This window comes from Vigna umbellata, chromosome 3, assembly GCF_029865625.1.
Source record: "Vigna umbellata cultivar VRB3 chromosome 3, Vumbellata_1.0, whole genome shotgun sequence".
NCBI lineage: Eukaryota > Viridiplantae > Streptophyta > Magnoliopsida > Fabales > Fabaceae > Vigna > Vigna umbellata.
Genome location: NC_142167.1, coordinates 1,759,541 through 1,784,389, shown reverse-complemented (window position 1 = coordinate 1,784,389; position 24,849 = coordinate 1,759,541). Strand labels below are relative to the sequence as shown.

At 34.1% G+C, this 24,849-nt stretch overlaps 3 protein-coding genes across 4 annotated transcripts; 2 read left to right on the top strand and 1 right to left on the bottom strand.

Annotated features, from left to right (window-relative positions):
* Nucleotides 1-793: 793 nt before the first annotated feature.
* LOC124826911 (interferon-activable protein) lies at nucleotides 794-4,012 on the top strand. 2 transcript variants are annotated; one of them, XM_047299871.2, is made up of 6 exons: nucleotides 794-1,125; nucleotides 1,393-1,451; nucleotides 1,626-1,681; nucleotides 1,772-2,272; nucleotides 2,922-3,096; nucleotides 3,621-4,012. In XM_047299871.2, the coding sequence occupies exons 1-6, from the start codon at nucleotides 972-974 to the stop codon at nucleotides 3,771-3,773; spliced, it is 1,098 nt and encodes a 365-aa protein (XP_047155827.1). In that variant the 5' UTR covers nucleotides 794-971; the 3' UTR covers nucleotides 3,774-4,012. The 2 variants fall into 2 exon arrangements, with proteins under 2 accessions (XP_047155827.1, XP_047155826.1); XM_047299870.2 differs by having other exon boundaries at nucleotides 806-1,125; nucleotides 1,623-1,681.
* Nucleotides 4,013-6,325: 2,313 nt separating this feature from the next.
* On the bottom strand, nucleotides 6,326-6,950 carry LOC148201388 (uncharacterized). The gene has a single exon (XM_088110984.1). The coding sequence runs from the start codon at nucleotides 6,718-6,720 to the stop codon at nucleotides 6,520-6,522; it is 201 nt and encodes a 66-aa protein (XP_087967110.1). The 5' UTR covers nucleotides 6,721-6,950; the 3' UTR covers nucleotides 6,326-6,519.
* A 13,528-nt stretch (nucleotides 6,951-20,478) lies between these two features.
* On the top strand, nucleotides 20,479-23,859 carry ATP5 (delta subunit of Mt ATP synthase). Its single transcript, XM_047292243.2, has 6 exons — nucleotides 20,479-20,692; nucleotides 20,850-20,900; nucleotides 21,290-21,533; nucleotides 22,936-23,048; nucleotides 23,350-23,436; nucleotides 23,532-23,859. The coding sequence occupies exons 1-6, from the start codon at nucleotides 20,579-20,581 to the stop codon at nucleotides 23,658-23,660; spliced, it is 738 nt and encodes a 245-aa protein (XP_047148199.2). The 5' UTR covers nucleotides 20,479-20,578; the 3' UTR covers nucleotides 23,661-23,859.
* Nucleotides 23,860-24,849: the final 990 nt, after the last annotated feature.

Below are 24,849 nucleotides of genomic sequence, written 5' to 3'. Positions count from 1 at the left end.
CCATTCTTAAATTATCCACCATGTCTTTTTTGGGTTGTTAATAACAAGAATTTTGAGGAAGTTGAATATTATATTTTGACCTTATAAATGATGATCAAACTTAACTCAATACCATTATTAAAATTTTAAAAAAGATAAAGAAGGTAATTATTGTTTTGTTATATAAGTTTAGAATATACTAATGTAATAAATATATCTTGTAAAAGATAAATTTAAAAATGTTGAGTAATTTGAAGGAATTTATTGAGTTTCCAACGTCACAATAAGTGACATAACTTATTAATAATAACTTCACCCATCCTCTAATAATAATGGCTGTCTAATAACTATTTTCTACATAATTCTAAATTTTCTTAACTTTTAGAATTACTTGAATTTGTGGTTAAATTTTTAGATTTATCTATTATTTATTTCAACTAAAATCTCTTTACTTTTAGATTTTTTGTTGTTGTAATTTTTACAAATTTATATCATAGTTACTACATCTATTTTATCATTTTTTGTAACATGATTTTTTTCTATTTTTTCTCATGGTGTTGCCTTTGAATGATAATATACAAAAATTGTTAAAAAATATTTTCCTATACAAAATATCATATTGGTGTAGTAGGTGTTGTGACGTGACGTGGCATCATCATTCAACAAAACAATTAATAAAATTAGTAAAACTCTATATTATAGATAAAAAAAATAACAGTTGTAAAGATCAAAACAATACAATAAACATACTATAATCATCTTCTCATAAACACTAATTAGTTATAACTCATGATGAAGGGATCAACCAAGACTTCCAACGGTCAAAAGCAATCCAATGTCGGTTCCTAACGTTCATTGTTCCTTTCCCTCTGATTCATAACGGTCACATTTGCACTCTTCAGTATCACGTGCGCACACACTCACCCAAAGCTCTCTGGGTCTCTCAACTCACTCGTCTCTCTCTCACTCTCCCTCTCTCTCTCTCACTCTCCATGGAACCCGCGAAAATTGACTGGAAGAGACTTGAGTGGAACTTCGTGGAAGACGAACTCTACGAGCACATCAACGCGCCCAAGTGGGTCGACTTCTTGTCCCTTGACCACTCCGTCAATGATCACGCTGATGAAGCTTGGTTTTGCAAGCCTGGTATCGTTCTTTCGCTTCTTTTCTCCTTCTTTCAAGGGAATTTGCATCTGGGGTGGGCCAAATTCGCTTCTTTTTCTGTATGGGTGTGGTCAAAGTTTTGAACTTTGCAGTCACAGTTTTGTTGTAATTGTGGATGTTGTGAAACATTGTGGATAAGTTAGATGTAATTGTGGTTGCTTAGACCCCAAAAGATTTGATAGTGTCGCCAAGATGATGCTTGTGGAGCGAATCTCAAAACTTGTCTTACTAATTTGGTGGGTTTTGCAGATTGCAGACATCCCAAGACAGCAGAGGATTTTCTCAGATCAGTAACTCCTCCTTCCAAGGTTTTTCCCTTTCTTTTCTCTACCCTCTTGTTTTCTGTTAGGTTATCAATCTTGGGTATTTCCTCATTTGATAAAAAAATTAACCTTGAGCTGGTTTTCTCATGCCGAGGTTCTAATGATGGTCTTTTGTGATCTTGTTCTGAGGTTCTTTTAATCTTTTGTCTTTTCTAGAAGGGTTTTAGTCCGGGCTGTGTTTCCGAGAATCTTCCATTTAGTGACAAAAATAGAAGGTACTTGTAAATATCAATCTTTATTTTTTAACTTGTAATTCAAGATTGTGTTGAGAGATTGAAATTCACCAGTTTTGTATTGTGGCACAGAGATGTGAAAATCAAGAGAAGGATGCCGGCAGTGTCCTCAGCTTCACCCAAAGCTGATAAATTTAGATTCAACCAAGACAGTGAAAACCAAGACCCGAATGTGTTCACTCCTCCAACTTCTAAAATTAACCTCATGAAGGAAGCAATTAAGTCTAGTGAGGAGAAGAAGAATTTGGTTGATGACACCTTCGAGGACCACAAGGTGCCTTCTTTGAGATCAACCTTATCCGCCAAAAATTTGTTTGCGGGCAGGCCAATTCTGAATCAAATCACGGAATTCTGCAATGAATTGAGGAAACTGGCAATAAGAGCTAGGGAGAGAGAGAATGCAGAAAATTCTACCCCCAAAGAGAGTGAAGAGGTAGTAGAGAAGACCCCATGTTCTGTTCAACCTGTGGCACACTCAGATAAAAAAGAGACAGAGAGGAAGCCACTGCTGGAAGTAAGTAAGGCTGAAAGATTGGAGGGAATGTGTGTAAAAGGGAAGCAACAGAGAAAAAAGTAAGCATAAGATCATTCCTTGATGGTTTCTATTGGAAATTCTAAGAATTACTTGGAGATAACAAAACCATAAGATTGTTATATTTTAAAAAGATGCACATTATTTTCTGCTTTTAGATTTTTCTGTAGGTAACACTTACAACAACTTTAATTCTTTGAAATAAGGTGATATTTTCACTGATAAGAGAAGCTTTTCTGATCACATAGTAAAAATTTATGGTTCTTAGGGGTTGTCCAATTTCAGTGTTGAAACAAAAACAGTGCTTTGGTAAATAGTGTAACTCATTGTCAGTTTGATGTTGGCATGCATATATCATTGATAAATGATGGCAAGTGACATTGCAATGTTGGTCTACCTTTTGTTCGTGCATCTATTATAAGTTAGACACAAATTTGGTGTAGGTAGTTGTATAATTCATATAGTCTAAGTTTGTTGTAGGGTTAATTTTCTCACAAAAGAGAAAGCTACCTAGGACACAAAACTATCTTTTGTGTACACTCCCCTTGGGAGGAAAATTATTGAACATGAACATTATTTTGTAGTTCAGTGACCTTAAAATGTATTATAACTTGATTATCAAGAAGTGCAAGTTACCACCACATTCTAACATTTCCTGGGATAATCAATTGTTATTACTGTGTTCTGCAGAAGAACTGATGAGGCAGAGAACATGCCAGTAACTATTGACCTAGAGAATATAAAGCTCAAGAGGGAGGAGAGTTTACAGCAAATTCGAACAAATCCTCCCTCTCCTCAGTGCTTCTCTGCAGCACGTGGATTCAACAAACCCACCCCTTCAAAGGCTTACAAATCCCGGCTAGTGGTATGTTTGTAGGTTACTTTGATAAGGTTGAGTTTTTTCTGATTGATAGAAGACATTTGATTAAACAAAACCAAGCTATGTTGTTTTGTTCTGCATACATTTTGATCCTGATCAGTAAAAGTCATTAAGAACTTCTTTTGATATTAAACGATATCAGTTTACTTGTCTGCTACTAAATCATTAAGAACAACAAATTTCTTTCATGTAAGAGCATGATATTTCCTGTATAGTCTAATATGCTTGAAAGGATAGTGCAAATGTACCAATTTTGATTAGCCAAAACACTTTTTTTGGTGTTAAATACTTAATAACATCAATTTACATGTTGTTCACTAAATTATTCTTGTTTTGCTGCAAACTGGTGCATTTAACTTAAACACTTTCTTTCCAATCCTACTGACTGAGATATGTTAAAAAGTTGAAACTTTGAATCATAAATTTGCATAAAAAAGTTGAGATATGTGCTTGATTGCACTTATCTCTAACTTAATACCATAAATTGTTGCTGATTTTGTTTTCTGTAGGAGAGAGGAGTACTTGAACAAATTGAACTAAAGAAGGAAAATGTGAAGGAGTCTCCTGCAGAGAAGATCAGAAGCACTACGATAGTTGATGGAAGAGAAACAAAAGCCCTGGACATGTTTTGGTTCCTGAAGCCTTGCACACTGTCAAGCTGAGTTTTTGAAACTATTATGTCATTCTTTCATTTGTTTTTTCAATATCAGTAATCTTTAATGTAGTCATTCTTTATAACTGTAGTTATCCTTCCTTAATTTGTTGTCATATGTTTCCCATACAGATTCTTGTTTGTACCATTATTGATTCATTACATGAAACTCTAATGATGATTCAATACACAAAAACTGGAACAAAGATTTTATTAATAAGTTATCAAAGTACGACCACTCACTACAGACACCTTCTTGTATCAAATACACTTGTGCATCTTCTACCATCCCTACTTTTACATTATTATATTATTAGTTTACTTTTTCGTAATTTGTAAATATATACAAGAGTTAGAAACTGTGGAAAATAGATAAAATACACACAAAAAAAAAAGGAAGATTGAATTATATTTTCAAATTATTTTGAAAAGTTTCATACGATGATTTTAACTTTCATATTATGTTTTTTTAACTTTCATAACTAATGCACATTTTAAAAGTTATTGGTGTTTTTATTCTGAAGAAATTTAAACATTAAAAAATAAACCTAGTTTTAAGGTTAAAATGATATAATAAGAAAAGGTAAAATAAGAAGTACAAAAAATATATTAATTAATAGAAAAATTATTCAAAATAATATTTCAATTTTATCATAAAGTTCTTCATAGATAAAGAAAGAATAAGAGATAAAATAAGAAGATAATAAGAGAAAATGTTATACTTTTTTACATTAATAAGGTAAGAAAAAGTGTTGCTAAATCTTTTTTACATTAATCTTAATATATTTATACATGTTTTATTACTTTTTAAATATTTCAAATAACATTTTATCTTTTTTATTTTTTATTTCTATTATTTGATTCATTATGGTAGAACATCCATCAGTTCTTTTATTTTATATTTTTACTATTTGTTATATATTGTTAATAACAATATCTTATATTATTTAAGATAGTATGTGTATATGAGCTTAGTTCATTTTTCTCTGTATACTTTTTATTATAAATATATTACTTTATGCATATTTTGTACGCAAGGTTTCATTATTTTTATACAATTTAATTCATTTGCTTACATTTAGTTTATCTTATTGATTTTCTTTATCAATTTATATTTACGATATTTAATTTATATTCAGTTACTAATATTTTTTATTAATTTATAATTATATTATTTAGTTTATTATTTTCAACGTTAGAAACTGTTTGAAAAATTATTAATAATTATAACATTGTATTGATAATAATATCTTATAATTTTAAAAAGAAAAGTGGTAATTAACTCAAAATAGTTAATGTTAATTATTATTTTTAATAAAAAAGTAATATTGAAATAATAAATAGAATAAGTTGTTTTACCCATGGTCTCAATACTAACAATTCATAGTTGGAAACATTGATTAATATTGTTAGGGACTTCGAATAAATACTGTTTAGTATAAGAGTGTTAAAAACGAATCAAAACTGAAAATTAAAACTGAAAATCAATAAGAAAAATATTTTTTTCTAAATGTTTTGATTTAGATTTTAAATTGAAAATAAAAACGGAATCAAATTACTTGTTGTATTTATTATATTTAAATATAATGTTATATATTTAAATACAGTACAATCTTAAATGTTAAATGTTATTTTATTATTTGATTGGATTGTAATATATTTATAATCTGCATTGTAGTTTCTACCTATTATGTAATTTCCATATGGATATGAAAAAAAAGTGAAAAACGTTATATAGCACAACAATAATTATATAGAAAAAGAATAATAGCAAAGACTGGCGAATTTTTTATCATAAAATGTTTGATATTTTCCCATGAAAAATAGTTTGTTTACTTTGGTTCATATATTTATATTAAATTGAATTGAATCCAAACCAAATTGGAATACATTTAGTTTTTAATATTTATTTAGAATGACATTTTAATAAAAAAAATGAATTAACTCAAGTTAAAAACACCCCTAATTTATTTCATATCCAAAATGGTATCACTAAATAAACCATCTTTTTTTATTAAAAGAAACATATGGTTATATTTTTTTATGATCTAAAAAACATAAAATAATTGATAAAAATAAACGGCAGAAATTATAAGGATCCATGAGAACTCTAACAGAAAAAAAATTAAAAAATACATTAATAACATTAAATATTTATTTTTGTACCTAATTAAATCTATTAACTCTAAATGGAAGTTTATTAACATTTTCGAAATATTAATAACATGAAAAATACCCATCTCCCTTAACACTACCAAAAACATATGGATGAAGCAAAAAAGCATGGTAGATAAGAGAGCCTAAAATTGATACACCTTTCTCTTTTTATATCCCTTTCAAACATCAAATAAAAACACATAATATTTATATTTTTTTTAGTTAATTCATCATAAATTCTTTTTACATTTTAAAATAAAAGTGATATTTTATTGGTGTTTAAAATAAAAGTGAAAATTGGGTGAATGTGTATCATACCCCAATTGATAAAGTGAGTTCATTTCACACACCCAAAAACGCTTCCAAAAGCCAAAATATTGTAATAATTGTAATGACCAGAACAGAGCAAGCAAAAGTTTGAAAAAACTCTTTGATGATCTGCTTGAAAATACAAAAGGATTGAAAACAAAACTGAAACTTTTACAATAAGATCTTCTTGAAGGCCATTGTTGAATGCATCTACCAAATTAGTTTCTCTGCTAAGGTTTTTTTATTACTTTTAAGAATCATCAGAACAAGAACACAAAAAACCTGAGAATCTACACTCTGGTGCAGAGTAAGCAACTGATAAACCTTGTCCAAGCCACAAGCACACGAGGATAGATCCTGTTGGTGTAGATTCTTAATTCTCTTTCCATGTCTTCCATGGTTTCTACGAAGAGGTTTAAGTTTCTGATGGGTGGAATAAATAGGACCAAAGGAATAGCTGAGAAACCCACTGCGAAGAACAGAGACGACATAGTTCTTCGTTTTATCCTTCGAATTCTGTCACACCCTCCACTCACAGAGGAATAGCATCAAAGGAAACAAAGCGAAAGTTTAAAACTTTTATCACAAACAGAAAAAGGGCATTCAAATTTGGGAGATTTATGTCAAAAAAATAGAGGAAAGAGAGAGATCAAAGGTTTGAAAAGTTAACAGAAAAAAGGTGTGAAACTGCTCAGAAACCTAAATCCAAAGAGAAGAGAAGTAAGGAATATATATATATATATATATATATCGCTCGTTCATAGATAGAATCATTTATCTGCGTAAATTATTTTCTGTTTGGATTTTTTTTCTATTTTATTCTTAAAAATTATTTTAAGGAATTTATTTATTCTTAAATAACATGAAAATATTAGGTGTATCAAAATATTATTTTTTTGTTTTTTTTTTCTCTTAAATGGATGCTCTCTAATTTTAGGTGTAACTTAATAGTTTTTCCAATTTTCATTTTAGTGACGTTGGGGTAACCAAATTTATTATTTAAAATTCATAACCAATCATTTGATTTAATGGATTGTTTGGGTTACTAATTTAGTCTCTTTTCATATTATGATTTTTTATTAATTTTTATTTTTAATTTTGAATAAATGATAAATATAATGAATATTTAAATAAAGAAAATGAGATGTATAATTTTAATGATGATTATTATAATATATTATGATTTTATATAATTTATTTATTAAATTTTAATAAAATAGTATCATATTACAAATAAAATTTAAAATATATTTATAAATTTATATGTTAAAATATAAATTTATGTTGAAAATCGAATATTCATAAAATTTTAATTTTGTATTCGAATTCAATTACAATTATCAATTTTACTTAATATTATTTATCCAACTGTTTATTTCATCTAATTCGATGCGTGTACTCAAAATTTACTATAGATTCTTTTGGATTCGGTCAATACAAATTTTTTCTCAATCCTAGACTTACGTAGTAAAATCTTTGTTTCTATCTTAATTTCTCTTATTGTGCAACAACTTTATGTTTTTTATTATTATTATTTTATTTGGTACCACCTACCATAAATATATGTTTTAATATAAGAATGCCACTTATGAATTTGGGTTGATAATCATACACCATGCCAGCAAGCATATTATATAAATTCAATATGTGATTTTATATCATGACAATCTAATACTTTATTTATACGATTATAATAGATAAATACTTTTGAATATATGAAATATATGTAACAACGGTTTAAACGTCATGGATTATTAAAAATATGTAAAATTAAAAATTTATACGAAAATATACTTCAAAAAAATCTTATTCAATTATATTATTTCGAGTAATAAAATAATAAATGAAATATTTCAATTATATTGTTTTAACTTATAAAACAAAATAGCTTTAAATAAATAGGTTATTTCCGAGCCAATCACGCTTATGAAACATTTATAATATTATTTGCTCACGTATTATCATCGCTAATAATTTCATTCACAAACACATAAACAGAAACATATATAGGTAAGTTACTAATAAAACAAACATAATTATATCAACCATAACCAAACACACAACAACATACATATTTTCTGATTATATCAACCATAATCAAACACAAAACAAGAAATATACATTCTGATTATATCAATCATAAACCAACACCTCATACATAGTTGTAATAATAATAGGATTCATAATCCTCTAAAATAAACAATCTAATCATACTTAATTACTCGATCCTCGATCCCCAATCCTTGAATTTCGATTATCGATCATTGATCTCTAACCTTTGATGTCATCACTAACATCTCACATATATACCCTTGGTCAATCCATTCATTAACATCTATGCCAACTACACTACCTACTATAACCATTATAGTAACATCGCTATCAACATAGCAACAGCTGGACCATCTCAAGTACCATGATCATCATCATAAATACATCACCATCATGACTATCCTAGTCATGAACAACACCATGAGCATCATCGTATCATAATACCATAGAAAAGAGTTTATCTCACTATCGTACCCTATCTCACTAACAATAGCCCCTTCTATAGCCCACATGTACGTAACCTCCCATACAAAACATTTGTAGCCTTACTTACAAATCATCTCCTTCCAATGCATACAAGACAAAAAAGGAAACACCTATTCGCAAACAGAATCAAGATTTATGAGGTACACCATGTAGACTTATCTTTCAATCTCATACTCATAAATTACATACTCAAGTATATCCCAACACTCACTCATGCTCTATTCTCAACCACAAGTCAAACTAACCGTAAACATAACCACGAAGATGGACTTCAATAAAAAAAAATTAAAGTTAACACGAGACTGGCACTTCTACAAGCAGGATAAAGATGTCTACGTGAAACTCTGATTGTCGCATGAGATAAAACTTAACATTGTTGAAAATGAGAGACTAAATCATTGCTTTTAAAAGTTAGGAGACCAAACAAAATTAAAATTTTAGAAAAAAAATTTATAGATTTTTGTAATATTTGAGAGACAAAAACATATTTAACTCTCTGTTTTATTGCATAATTATTCTAAAAATATAATATATAAATTTGCAATTTTTTTGAATGTAACATCCCAATAAATAGTAATTACCATTAATCAGAACTAATCACATTTACAGAAAATACAGTGCAGTTTTAAACTAAATAACAGCTGCTCCAAAAGAAAACAGCACGTATAAAAATAAACAGTACTGTACAGTTCATTACAGCAGATGCTCAACATTTAAAACTGAACTTGCAGCACTTTACAGTGTTCAGAAACTCATCAAAATATAAAACAGTTCAGTATTTACAATTCTGCAAAACTATAACAGAACTGTCAAAATACAGTATATAACTAAATCCTAAAACTGCTACGGAATGAGCCTCTACTGCTCAGCTTTAACTTCAACGTCCACAAGGTTGGCATCCTCCAAATTTTCTTCTTCCAGCATGGTTTCAAGGGATGCATCACCATCTGCTCACATCCACAACGGATGATCATTGCATTGACAAGACGGACATACAGAAAACAGTAGACAACACAAGGAAATTGCAAGGGTAAGCTTAGGTAATTTAATTCAACAATCAACATAATTTAACATATAAAATCAGTCATACAATTCATACAATATTAAACACATATCCACGCATACAGTGACTCATCCAAATTCTCATAATTAAAGACTGTCCGGACTGTATGATCCATGTATCTACAGGCGTTCTTGCACCCGGGTGATGTAGTAACTGGGATACCCTCAACAGCTGCCACCCGAGGTTAACCCTTATCAGCCCAAGTACTATAAGGACTAGTGCCTCCTGCCATTCCACGCATGAACTACTCTCCTCTACATGAGGATGAGCAATCACGGAATATCAGGATGAACAGCCATCAGTAGCTTAATCCATGGTCATACTACACTACTTCTCATATTCACATCATGGAGACGTTCCTCCTTGGAACGCTCATTCACAATCCAAATCTCATAATTCCATTCAAATCACCATTTGTACATATTCACAATTTCTCTTATTCAGATTCGCATTCTGTATTCCACTCTCTTAATTTAAATACAAGTTACTCTTTAATAGATCACAACGACTGTATTACAGTGCACTGTAGTCTCGTTTCTGAACAAAAGAAACGAATCTGTATCCATTTACGTGAGTTAAGAACACTTAAGAATTTATTTGAGATTGAATCAAAAAGATCTGAATAATACTTAGAATAATTCTAAGTATAATACTGGAGATTGAATAAAAAGGATAAGTATAATTTAGATATATTTCAATAGATAACCAGAATACGAAAGAAATTCAGATATGAACACTGTCATAAAAAAACCGAACGTTAAATAAGAATTTGAACGAACACCATATACGTTCGCTCACGAGTCCAGGATAGGACGAGCGTTCAGTTATAAAACCGAACACTGCTTAGGACGAACGCCAGTCAATGACCGAGCATCAAATAAAACTAACGCGCATGGAAATGAACGCGCATGGGAACGAACGTTCAGTATCAGACCGAACGCTAACTAGAACGAACGCTCAATCTAAGATCGAGAGTTCCTTTGGGCGAACGCTCAATTAATACTAAGCGCCACTTATGACGAACGCTGGTGAACAAAACCGAGCGTACTATTACCCTTCAATTTAATTTTTAAATGGTTGGACACGCTAAGTTGAGCCGAACGCTCAAACCTAACTCTTGACACAAATAACGCTCGTTCTCGATCCGAATCCTCTCCAAATGAAAGAATTCTTACTCTAAGTTATTGTCCAGTGAAACCGAACGGTATAAGACCGTTCGATGACGAGCGTACACCATCAATCAGAGAAGACCAGACTTTCCAGATTTTCAAACACGAGAATTTCACAGTTTTACATACGATTCATAACTTAGAATTTATCTTTAACATAACTCTCATGCATTCCAAAATTCCTATTATCAATCCATAAATACAGAGTCTTCCATCTTCCAGTTTCAAACATATCATATCAACATACAGTTCAATCAAAATCATTCCAAATTATGCAGAATCAATCACATTACAACTCATACATTTCATTCACTGCATATTTCATACAACATTCCTGATATACATCCATTTCAATTCTGCTTCATCACGCATATTCAAAATTCGCATAATGCATACATTTCAGACATCCATCACAATTCATTACTGTCATACAGATCAAACATATATTAAATTAAATTACTAAAGCTTCCCTTACCTGTTACTGCAGTGTACTTCCAATTGCTTAGAATTTTACTCTTACACTCACGGCTTTCTATCCAGGAATTCACTCAACCAATTCCACTAAATCTGATACACCAGAATCACAACAGATCAGATTTCTAATCATGCATGCAACCAGAATTTTGGTTCGCATGAACTAAATGGACAATTATGCAGAATGAGAACTTACCAGTTCAGTTCTCAGTTCTGTTCGGATCAAATTGATGCTCACGGTGCAGTGAAGGTGTCTACGGTCTCTGAAATTAGATCAGAGGAGTTGATAGTGAGGTATTTTAGAGAGAAGATGAAAGAGTGCAGGGAAATACAGAGAAGATGAGAAATCAGAATTCGAGAGAAAGAAGAAGATTGCATGAAAGGAAGAGAGAGTTTTCAGAGAAATTATTTTCTCTCCCTCGTCAAACGGTTGAGCAGTTACTCACTGCCACCTGGTCTCCACTACAGCTTTTAGAAGCTTCCAAAGTGACATATGGCATTCAGTGCATGCAGAGAGAAAGAGAGTGGAATTTTGACGTGGCAAGGTGAATTAAAACAGTGATCATAGGATGGATTTAAGTGTGTTAATTATCAGGTTCTCACATTCCCCCTAACTACAAAAATTTTCGTCCTCGAAAATTCTAAAGCTTACCAGGAATAGGTGCGGATACAATTCTCTCACAGCCTCTTCAACCTCCCATGTTGAGTCACCAGTCTTTGCATTCCACACCACTTTCACGAGACTAACATCCTTTCCTTTGTAAAGTCTGGTGCGGCTGTCTTCAATGCAGACTGGTTGCATCTCCAGTGTTCTATCTGGCCGAAGTTGGATATCTTCTAACTCCAATACGTGTGATGGATCCGCTATATATTTGCGGAGTTGAGAGACATGAAAGACTGGATGAAGGTTGGACAGTTGAGGTGGTAACGCCAGTTCATACGCCACTGCTCCAATCCTCTTCAGAATTTGATAAGGTCCAACGTACTTGGGAGAAAGCTTCTTTGGACGAAGGACTCTTCCCACACCAGTGATTGGATTCAACCTCAGAAACACGTGATCTCCAGCAGTGAATTCTAAGGGTCTTCTTCTCTTATCTGCATACGATTTCTGCCTGCTTTGAGAAGTCTTCAAACGCTCTTGGATCAGTTTCACTTTCTCTGTTGTTTGCTGGATTAATTCTGGTCCAGTGACTGCAGTTTCACCTTCTTGGAACCAACACAAAGGAGTTCTACACTTTCTTCCATAAAGAGCTTCAAACGGTGCCATTCCTATGCTTGCTTGATAACTGTTATTGTATGTGAATTCAACAAGCGGCAGAACTTCATCCCATACTCCCATATGATCTATAACACACGTCCTCAACAAGTCTTCAAGAGTTTGGATGGTTCGCTCGGATTGGCCATCCGTCTGAGGGTGATAAGCAGAACTCATTGCAGTTTGCTTCCCAATTCTCCTTGCAGTGACTGCCAAAAACGAGATGTGAATCTCGTGTCTCTATCTGATATAATGCTTGAAGGAACTCCATGCAGTCTAACAATCTCCTTCACGTATAGCTTAGCCAAATTTGTCATAGACATCTTCAAATTAACAGCCAGGAAGTGAGCGCTCTTAGTCATCTGTCCACAATCACCCAAATTGAATCATGGTTTCGGACTGTACGTGGCAGATGAGTCACGAAATCCATAGAGATGCTATCCCACTTCCATTCTGGAATTTCCAAAGGCTGCAACAATCCTCCTGGTCTTTGGTGTTCAGCTTTGGCTCTTTGACAAGTTAAGCAAGAGGACACAAAACGTGCAATGTCACTCTTCATACCAGGCCACCAGAATGACAAACGAAGGTCTTGGTACATCTTAGTCATGCCAGGATGCATGCTAAGACGGCTGTGATGTGCTTCCTCCAATATGATTCTCTTCAGCTCGCCATCATTAGGGACACACGTCCTTCCCCGGTAACGCAACATACCGTCTGTTCCTGCATTGAAATCCTTATCTTTACTCAAACTGAGCGCGCTTAATATCTTCACCAGTTCTTCATCCTCACGTTGCTTCTTCCAGATTTGGTCAAATACATCACTGGAAATTCTGAGATTACAGCATATGATAACACCGAAACATGTCCCAAGTCAACTGCAATCTTAGATCTCTAAAGCTTTCCACCAAATTCAGCTCCTTCACCATCATTGCAGAGACCCTTACGGCTTTCCTACTCAATGCATCAGCCACCACATTTGCTTTTCCAGGATGATACAGTAATTCAAATTCGTAATCCTTCAAGAATTCAAGCCACCTCCTTTGCCTCATATTCAACTCCTTTTGATCAAAGAGGTACTTGAGACTCTTGTGATCACTAAATACTTGAAACGTTGCACCATACAGATAATGCCTCCAGATTTTTAACGCAAACACCACTGCTGCCAGCTCCAAGTCGTGTGTGGGGTAATTCTTCTCATGAACTTTCAACTGCCTGGAAGCGTACGCCACTGCCTTTCTTTCCTGCATCAGTACACAGCCCAAGCCTTGATATGACGCATCACAATATACTTCAAAAGGTTGGCTGTGTCTGGAATCACCAACACAGGAGCGCTTGTTAATTTCTTCTTCAATTCCTGGAAGCTCTCCTCACATTTATCTGTCCAAGCAAACGGCTGGTCCTTCCTGGTGAGGTAAGTCAGAGGGGCTACTATCTTAGAAAATCCCTCAATGAACCTCCTATAGTAGCCAGCGAGTCCCACAAAACTCCTAACCTCCGTGACTGAACGTGGACTCTCCCAATCCAGCACTGCCTTCACCTTGGCTGGATCCACTGCAATACCTCCTGCAGAAACACGTGTCCCAAAACTGGATTCCTTCATCCAGAATTCACACTTTGAACGCTTGGCATACAGCTCTTCTCCCTCAACACGCCAAGACAATTCAAGTGGTCTTCATGCTCCCAACTCTTGGAATAGATCAGGATGTCATCAATAAACACCACAACAAATTTATCCAGGTACGGTCTAAAAATTCTGTTCATATAATCCATGAAGATTGCAGGTGCGTTTGTCACTCCAAAGGGCATCACCACATACTCATAATGGCCATAACGAGACCGAAATGCAGTCTTCTGAATGTCCTCCTCTTTAACTCTGATTTGATGATAGCCCGAACGTAAATCAATTTTTGAAAATACGCACGCACCATGCAATTGATCCAGCAGATCGTCTATCCTCGGCAGTGGATACTTGTTCTTGATGGTCAGCTTATTAAGTTGCTATAATCAATACAGAGACGGAGCTGCCATCCTTCTTCTTTACCAATAATACAGGTGCTCCCCACGGTGAAGCACTTGGACGGATGAACCTCTTGTCCATCAATTCCTCAATCTGTTTCTTAGTTCACTAATTCAGCTGGTGCCATTCTGTAAGGTTGAACCGAGATGGGTGCAGCAGTGGTCACCAAGTCAATCGTGAATTCTACCTCACGAATGGGAGGTAAACCAGGTACTTCATCCGGAAAAACATCTGAAAACTCATCCACTACTGTTCTCCCTCCACTGTTATCAACATCAGATGAACGCCCCATCTCATTGCCTTCATATGTCATGATAAGGAAACAGCTTGCTCCTTCCATGATGTCCTCCTTTAACTGCCCAAGAGTGATTGACAGTTCTTCATCTTCTTCAGCTGGAAAGAATAATTCCTTCTTCCCACAGTCAATGAGGATCCGATTGGTAGCCAACCAATCCATCCCCAAAATTACTTCTAAGTCTTGAAGGGGTAGGCAAATGAGATTAACTTTATATCTACGCCCCTCAACTTCTATAGGACATCTTACACAAACTGTAGATGTCTTGATCCCACCAGCCGCTGGGGTTGACACCACCAGATCGAACTGTAATTCGCTCTCCACTAGCCCCAACTTCTCAACACACGCCTTCGAGATGAAGGAGTGAGTCGCCCCCGAATCATACAATACACCACACGGCTTTCCAAACAGTAAACAAGTACTGGTGATAAGGGTACCTGAGCGAGCAGCTTCAGCACCAGTAATAGCGTACACCCTTCCTGTTGCTTGTGCACGTCCACCTCTACCTTGTTGAGTTCTTCCAGCATTTGGAGGTCTCATTACCGCACGGCCTCCCACATTACACTCCTGATCTGAATGTCCATTTCTCCCACATTTGTTGCAGCGTTTAATTCCAGCCAGTTGAGGACAAACCCATCTCAAATGTGGTCCTCCACACTGATAGCACGTCACAGTCCTTGACTGTCCAGTTTGGCCAACCGGAACCAAGGCCTGTGATCCACCAGATGACTGAGTTGGACGAACGTATGGGGATCTTCTTAAGTTCAGTGGGTTTCTGGATGCAACCTGCCCCCTGTTCAACTGCTGCTTCTTCTGTTGCTCGGCCTCAGCAACGTTCTTCTCCAATACCTTTGCTCTTTCAACCATGGCAGGGAAAGATCTGATACATAAGCAGGATATTAACACCTTCAAATCACTCCTCAGCCCATTTTCAAATTTCCTGCACTGCCATTCTTCACTGGTTGCCATGGTATTAAAACGGACAAGATGTTTGAATTTGTTGGTGTATTCTGAGACGGACATACTGCCTTGCACCAATTGAAGGAACTCCACCTCCTTAGCAAAACGCACACTGTCTGGGAAATATTCTTCATAGAATTTAGTTCTGAAAACCTCCCAGGAAATTGGACTTTGAGCTTCTGTCAACAACATCTTCACACTTGACCACCAATGGCTAGCTTCTCCCGTCAACAAATACTCTGTGAATGCCAAACGGTTTTCATTTGGACATCTCTTGGCCTCATAAATCCGCTCCATATCTCTAAGCCACTGATCCGCTTCATCTGGAAGTCCTTTCCCATTAAACTTGGCAGGATGGTGCTGTAAGAAGCTTTCCAAACTCCATTCTGCATGGGGTGCAGCATTAGAGGAGGAGGCTCCTGGTGTGCCTCGGCCAGCTGCCAAGATGTCCATTAGTTGTCTTTGCGTTGCTTCTGAGTGAACACGAGAAGCCTCCATACTTTGCATTGCTTCCTGGTTTTGCCTCATCAAGGCAGCGTTCTGCTCAACCAAAGTTGTGTTTTGTTGTTGAAGTCTGTCTATGACTGCCTCCAACACACGGGCACTAATTGGTGCATCAGATTCATTCGGCTGAGGTGGGGGAGGAAGTCTAGGAGCCATTCGTTTTCTGGATCAGAGAAAACGTACGTTAGCTATGTTCAAGAGTTAAAAATTAATAACTCATCAAACACATATCAAGCACACAACGAAAAGCACAGTGCACTCATACCCTATATGTCCTTAAAAGAACAAAACTGCTCTGATACCAATAAATGTAACATCCCAATAAATAGTAATTACCATTAATCAGAACTAATCACATTTACAGAAAATACAGTGCAGTTTTAAACTAAATAACAGCTGCTCCAAAAGAAAACAGCACGTATAAAAATAAACAGTACTGTACAGTTCATTACAGCAGATGCTCAACATTTAAAACTGAACTTGCAGCACTTTACAGTGTTCAGAAACTCATCAAAATATAAAACAGTTCAGTATTTACAATTCTGCAAAACTATAACAGAACTGTCAAAATACAGTATATAACTAAATCCTAAAACTGCTACGGAATGAGCCTCTACTGCTCAGCTTTAACTTCAACTCCACAAGGTTGGCATCCTCCAAATTTTCTTCTTCCAGCATGGTTCAAGGGATGCATCACCATCTGCTCACATCCACAACGGATGATCATTGCATTGACAAGACGGACATACAGAAAACAGTAGACAACACAAGGAAATTGCAAGGGTAAGCTTAGGTAATTTAATTCAACACAATCAACATAATTTAACATATAAAATCAGTCATACAATTCATACAATATTAAACACATATCCACGCATACAGTGACTCATCCAAATTCTCATAATTAAAGACTGTCCGGACTGTATGATCCATGTATCTACAGGCGTTCTTGCACCCGGGTGATGTAGTAACTGGGATACCCTCAACAGCTGCCACCCGAGGTTAACCCTTATCAGCCCAAGTACTATAAGGACTAGTGCCTCCTGCCATTCCCACGCATGAACTACTCTCCTCTACATGAGGATGAGCAATCACGGAATATCAGGATGAACAGCCATCAGTAGCTTAATCCATGGTCATACTACACTACTTCTCATATTCACATCATGGAGACGTTCCTCCTTGGAACGCTCATTCACAATCCAAATCTCATAATTCCATTCAAATCACCATTTGTACATATTCACAATTTCTCTTATTCAGATTCGCATTCTGTATTCCACTCTCTTAATTTAAATACAAGTTACTCTTTAATAGATCACAACGACTGTATTACAGTGCACTGTAGTCTCGTTTCTGAACAAAAGAAACGAATCTGTATCCATTTACGTGAGTTAAGAACACTTAAGAATTTATTTGAGATTGAATCAAAAAGATCTGAATAATACTTAGAATAATTCTAAGTATAATACTGGAGATTGAATAAAAAGGATAAGTATAATTTAGATATATTTCAATAGATAACCAGAATACGAAAGAAATTCAGATATGAACACTGTCATAAAAAAAACCGAACGTTAAATAAGAATTTGAACGAACACCATATACGTTCGCTCACGAGTCCAGGATAGGACGAGCGTTCAGTTATAAAACCGAACACTGCTTAGGACGAACGCCAGTCAATGACCGAGCATCAAATAAAACTAACGCGCATGGAAATGAACGCGCATGGGAACGAACGTTCAGTATCAGACCGAACGCTAACTAGAACGAACGCTCAATCTAAGATCGAGAGTTCCTTTGGGCGAACGCTCAATATAATACTAAGCGCCACTTATGACGAACGCTGGTGAACAAAACCGAGCGTACTATTACCCTTCAATTTAATTTTTAAATGGTTGGACACGCTAAGTTGAGCCGAACGCTCAAACCTAACTCTTGACACAAATAACGCTCGTTCTCGATCCGAATCCTCTCCAAATGAAAGAATTCTTACTCTAAGTTATTGTCCAGTGAAACCGAACGGTATAAGACCGTTCGATGACGAGCGTACACCATCAATCAGAGAAGACCAGACTTTCCAGATTTTCAAACACGAGAATTTCACAGTTTTACATACGATTCATAACTTAGAATTTATCTTTAACATAACTCTCATGCATTCCAAAATTCCTATTATCAATCCATAAATACAGAGTCTTCCATCTTCCAGTTTCAAACATATCATGTCAACATACAGTTCAAATCAAAATCATTCCAAATTATGCAGAATCAATCACATTACAACTCATACATTTCATTCATTGCATAATTTCATACAACATTCCTGATATACATCCATTTCAATTCTGCTTCATCACGCATATTCAAAATTTGCATAATGCATACATTTCAGACATCCATCACAATTCATTACTGTCATACAGATCAAACATATATTAAATTAAATTACTAAAGCTTCCCTTACCTGTTACTGCAGTGTACTTCCAATTGCTTAGAATTTTACTCTTACACTCACGGCTTTCTATCCAGGAATTCACTCAACCAATTCCACTAAATCTGATACACCAGAATCACAACAGATCAGATTTCTAATCATGCATGCAACCAGAATTTTGGTTCGCATGAACTAAATGGACAATTATGCAGAATGAGAACTTACCAGTTCAGTTCTCAGTTCTGTTCGGATCAAATTGATGCTCACGGTGCAGTGAAGGTGTCTACGGTCTCTGAAATTAGATCAGAGGAGTTGATAGTGAGGTATTTTAGAGAGAAGATGAAAGAGTGCAGGGAAATACAGAGAAGATGAGAAATCAGAATTCGAGAGAAAGAAGAAGATTGCATGAAAGGAAGAGAAGAGTTTTCAGAGAAATTATTTTCTCTCCCTCGTCAAACGGTTGAGCAGTTACTCACTGCCACCTGGTCTCCACTACAGCTTTTAGAAGCTTCCAAAGTGACATATGGCATTCAGTGCATGCAGAGAGAAAGAGAGTGGAATTTTGACGTGGCAAGGTGAATTAAAACAGTGATCATAGGATGGATTTAAGTGTGTTAATTATCAGGTTCTCACATTGAACAAGGGAATTTTTTTAGCCTTCAACCATGATCGTTTTTGTTGTTTCACAATAAAGATTCAATTATTTTTCAGAAAGTTTCTAAAACCATATTATCATTATAATTTTTTAACTTAAAATTTATTTGTTAAAATCCTATCAACTATTTTTTTATTAATACTTATTTTTATTGAAAAATATAATATTATATAGTATTTTGCCAACAACTATTAAAAAACACAACTGCGTAAAACTCATTAATATAAGTTCAACAGTAGCTTTTAGAAATTTGATACTCTCACCCAGATTAGAATTCACATTTTTAATAATTATTTCAAAAAATATAATTAACACGGTTCATTTAAATAAGGATGCACTCAATATCTTAAAAATACTATTTACAGTACTTTTGTTTTTTATATTTAAACTTATTTTATTTTTTAATGTTTTGAAATTGTGTTTTTCATGTTTAAATATATATGTGAAACACTTCTACTTTTCTCTTACATTAAATTTTTCTATTTTGTCATCCCAATCTAAAAACTATAAATGAAATCCAATGCATTTCTTTTAATGATTAAGTATCTCTTCTCGTCCATAGATAAAAATTACAAAATTTTTAGTATAATAAAACAAAATTTCAAGAAATAATTTAATAAAAAAAGTAACAGACAACACGAATGCAATTTCTGCTGTAATATTAAATTAACAATAAATATTAGTTAAGAGATTTTTTTACTATTTAAAGTAACCTCTATATTGTTAGAGAATATTTTTAAACAATTACGAAAATTAATGAAATGCAAAAATTGTGTAATGTTATATAATCCATTAAAAGTAAAAAGAAGAAAGTGTAAAAAAGAAAAAAAAGTAAAAAAATAAAAAGAATAACTCTTAAAATTTACTGCTGAGTCTTCATTAGCCCTATTCAGATTCAGTTTCTCTTTGCCTTTGTTTCTCTTCCAAACTACAGAACCAAACTCGCTCACTGAAACTCGACAAAATTAGGGTTTCTGCAGTGATGGCACTCTGCAATCGCGTCAGATCGGGAATCTCCCTCTTCAAAAAATCCACCTCCCTCACTTCCCACCGTTCCAATCTCCAACGATCTCTCGTTGCCCCTTCCATTTCCCTCGTAAGAATCATAAACCCAACAATCTCAATTTTTCTTTCTAGTTTCACTTCCGTGCCCTCTATTCGTTTGAAAGTTTTTGAATCTGCGATTTTTTATTGTTCTTCATTTTTATATTTTGATTCATAACTTGCTCTTGTTTCATCCTGTTCTTGTGCAGGCCTCCAGAAATTATGCTAACGTGCCCGGAGAAAAGGACCAAAAAGTTAAGGTATTGGAATACATTATTTTGGGTTGTAATTTATTGTGTGTGATTCATTGATGAAACGAATATGCGTGGAAAACTGTGTGCGTCGATGTATTTTCGGCTAAGTATAGTTTGTTGAATGGAGTGGTTATATTTAGTAGAATGGGATAGTCCTTCACAGTGCCGCGAAACATGTTTTGCACCCCTATTGTGATATCTTGTATTTAGTGTGTCGATCGGGATTTCCTTGAAGGAGATACCTTTGGGTAGCCAAAAGAATCTTCTTTTTGATCATGTATTCAGTTAGTGCTGGTTGAATGTTTGTACAAAGTTTCTGTCCCCTGTTGTGCTTGTTGTTTTCCATGGTTTGGTCCAGTTTTTCATGTATTTTTTTCTCTTCTGTTGCTTTTTAGGTTCCTTTGGCCTTGTATGGAGGTTCAGGAAACTATGCCTCTGCTTTGTACATTGCATCTGTCAAAGCCAATGCAATCGAAAAGGTCGAGTCTGAGCTTCTGCAATTTGTTGAGGCAGTACAGAATAGTTCCAAATTTTCACAGTTTATAAAGGATTTGTCTGTGGCTAAGGATGTTAGAGTAAAAGTCATCCAGGAGGTTTGTGGAGAAGCTAAGTTTTCGGACGTGACAAAGAACTTCCTTGGTAAGATAAGTCTTCAATCCTCTAGTTGGCATGACACGTGTGAATTTCCTTCTGACTGTAGAGCATTAATCCTGAAAGAAGTAATAATTTCTTCTCTTATATATTGTCTCTTCACATGCACATACTATTGTACATATTTTCTTTTTAATACATTTTAGCTATTCAACGTGAATTTTAGCTACACTCACATCTTTCAGTGGATTTTATATTTGCATCTTCTTTTTACTTCCCATGATTGGAAATTATACTTAAAGTATAGCTCCTTATCACCCAATTGTCTCCAATGTTTATTCCAGTCATATTAAATTTACTGTTAATTGACAGTTTAAGTGTGAATCACCAGAATTCCGAGCTCTCTTTCCACTTAGCTTTTTCTGCATGTGAGTTATAAAACATTGAAACACACTTTCTAGTGTTTGAAATACTAATATTTATTTACTGACAGATGGAATTGGGGAGGATTACTGCAAGACTATAACCTCCTCTCACAGAGCAAGTGCTTCAGAGAATAAATACTCTGCCTAATAAACCCTTAGCTGAAAAAGTATAAAACAACAGGAACGCCCAGATACCCCTAACCTTCGTTAACCCCTCTAAAGCTTGCTGTCACCCTTTTTGGGTCATGGCAATCATGCCAAAACAGTAAGGAAAACATAAAAGAATTTAGTCATGTGCTCCTTCCTTAATTCGCATTGTATTTCTCCTAGTATAGATGCTAATCTTAGGTCACTTCCCTGACGCTCAAGCTGAACCTATCCTACTTAGCTGACTTTATGCTAATTATAGGAGTTTATCTAGAATAATACTATTAAGAAGGATGCCTTTGGGAGTGTTACACAAAAAGAAAAGGTCTGAAATATAACAAGTTATCTCTCTCCGTCTCTGGTTAAGCATGACAGCCATTACTGTCAAAATATTATGTCAGGGTTCTTGCATGTATCAGTATTTGAATAGAATATAGATAGAGATGGGCAAAAAACAGGAATTGAACTCTCGCATGGTGGATTCACCATCCACTGCCTTTATCAATTTGGTCACATCATTCTTTATAATATGTAAAAATGATCTATATCTCAATTTCTTAATTAATCATAAAATAAATAAAAAGAAAACGTATGTATAAATCTGAATAATAGATTACTAATAAAATAAAAAAGGTGCAATATTAAAAAAGGTTGTTTGCATTCTGGTTGAAACTTAAAATTCGTGTTACAATAGCGTTAGTCTTCAAGGCTACGTGTCATGGCTTTTGTTGGAACTCTTGTCTTGGGAGACTGTTAGTTACTTTGGTGCCACTTTTGTAGCACTTCAAACTGTCTCATTTATCTTGAACTAAATTAGATGCTAGCCACATTATTTTTTTATACCATTGTTCATTGATTATTATTTTTTGCTTGTGAAGTTATTGCTGCTGAGAATGGAAGGCTTAAAAACATAGACACCATTGCAAAGAAGTTTAGGGCGTTGGCAATGGCATACAAGGGAGAAGTGAAAGCGACTGTAACCACCGTTGTTGTAAGTACCTTTTCGAGTATTTTTACATAGTAAAATTGTAGCGTTGAACATCTAATTCTGAACGAGAGCTAGTATATCAGCATGCCCTACACCTACAGATGAATGCTGTTTTATTGGTTAGTTGTTCCTTCTGTAAACTGTATAAATGGTCATGCTAATTTCGGTAGTTGGGCATGTTAGTGTTTTGTAAAATTGTATTAAGATTGGCTTTTGGATGCTTTAGTTGGATGTGATATGAAGTTATGTCGCTGGACAACAGTGTGATTAGTTATTTCCTTACCTAACTATATTTTTTTGCCAGGCTCTTCCCCCTGAAGAGGAAAAGGCTTTGAAGGACACTCTTCAAGAAATAATGGGTTCTGGAGCAAAGGTTCATCTTGAACAGAAGGTACTAGTGTGAAATTTTGTCCACCTGAGATTATGTGCGTGCGTCTCCTGAATTAAAGTTGTTAATTTCGGACTTTTTTCCTTTTGATTTTTCAGATTGATCCTAGCATACTTGGTGGTATTGTGCTGGAATTTAACCAGAAGGTCTTTGACATGTCTATTAAGACCAGGGCACAACAGATGGAGAGGATCCTCCGAGAGCCCGTATCCATTGCCAACATCTAAATGACAACATTCTGTGTGTTGTCATGGTTTAACTTACATTCTTGTTCATTATAAATTGTGTGGATACAGATTTTTATGCGATGGAATGTCATCATTTTGCAAATAAAAGCTACCTCTTTCCAACTTCTTGTTATACCTTGTCGCAATCTCAGTGTAACAGAATATATTTTTATTTGGAATTTTTAAGAGGTTTTTATTAGTTGGTGTTGCCTGGCAATCTGAAATTGTTGCGTCCTAATACAAAGTAAAGGAAGTCAAGTCTGTATGCATTGGATGGGTACTATTAGTAAGTATGAAACTAACATCTACTTTTTGCTATTATAAGATTTCACGATTTTAGTTTTGCATAAATCGAAACATTATTTATTCATCAATTTTAAATTGTTATGTGCAAAAGTTCGTAGGGTACTATAATATTAATTAATGACGGCTTACCTTTGCCTTGTTAAAATTTGGGCAAAGATTAAACCAAGCTGATTGCTTTAAAAAGAGAAAGATTGCTAAATTAGAATTATATTTATTCATAATCAGTTTAAGACTATAATTCATATATCATCTGAAACATTGCTAAATTATAGATTTTAAAATTATTTAAAATGTTTTAGATTACATGATTCAAATTAACTATTTTTAACATTATATATTTAGAATAAGTATAAATCACGTAATTTAGAATAATCATATTGTGAATTACGTAACTTACATTCTAATTTACATAATCTAAAATTATATAATCCTTTTTGAATTATAGAATCTAAAATATTGTTCCAAATATCTAAATTTAAGACTGTGGAATTTTATTATATAATCTGAATGTTTTGGATTACGTTATATACTAAGAATATATTGTAACAAAAGTACTTGATATTTTTAAGAGTACGAAAGTGGGAAGAAATAGCCCCAAACCTGTTGTGCATTGTTATGGCTATCATCTGTGCGCGTGGTAACACAGCAATTAATGTACCTATTTTTAACGATGGCATGTTCGAACCAATGGTCGTGAAATAAGAGTTAAATTTACTGACAACCTATTTTTAAATATAAAATAATAAATAATTAAATTAATTAATTTTAAAATATAAAATAATAAATAATTAAATTAAAATAGTAAATTAATGAATAAATCCGACTCAATAAAGATTCAATCCAAACAAATTAAAAATTGATCCATAGTAAAAAATGATTTTTT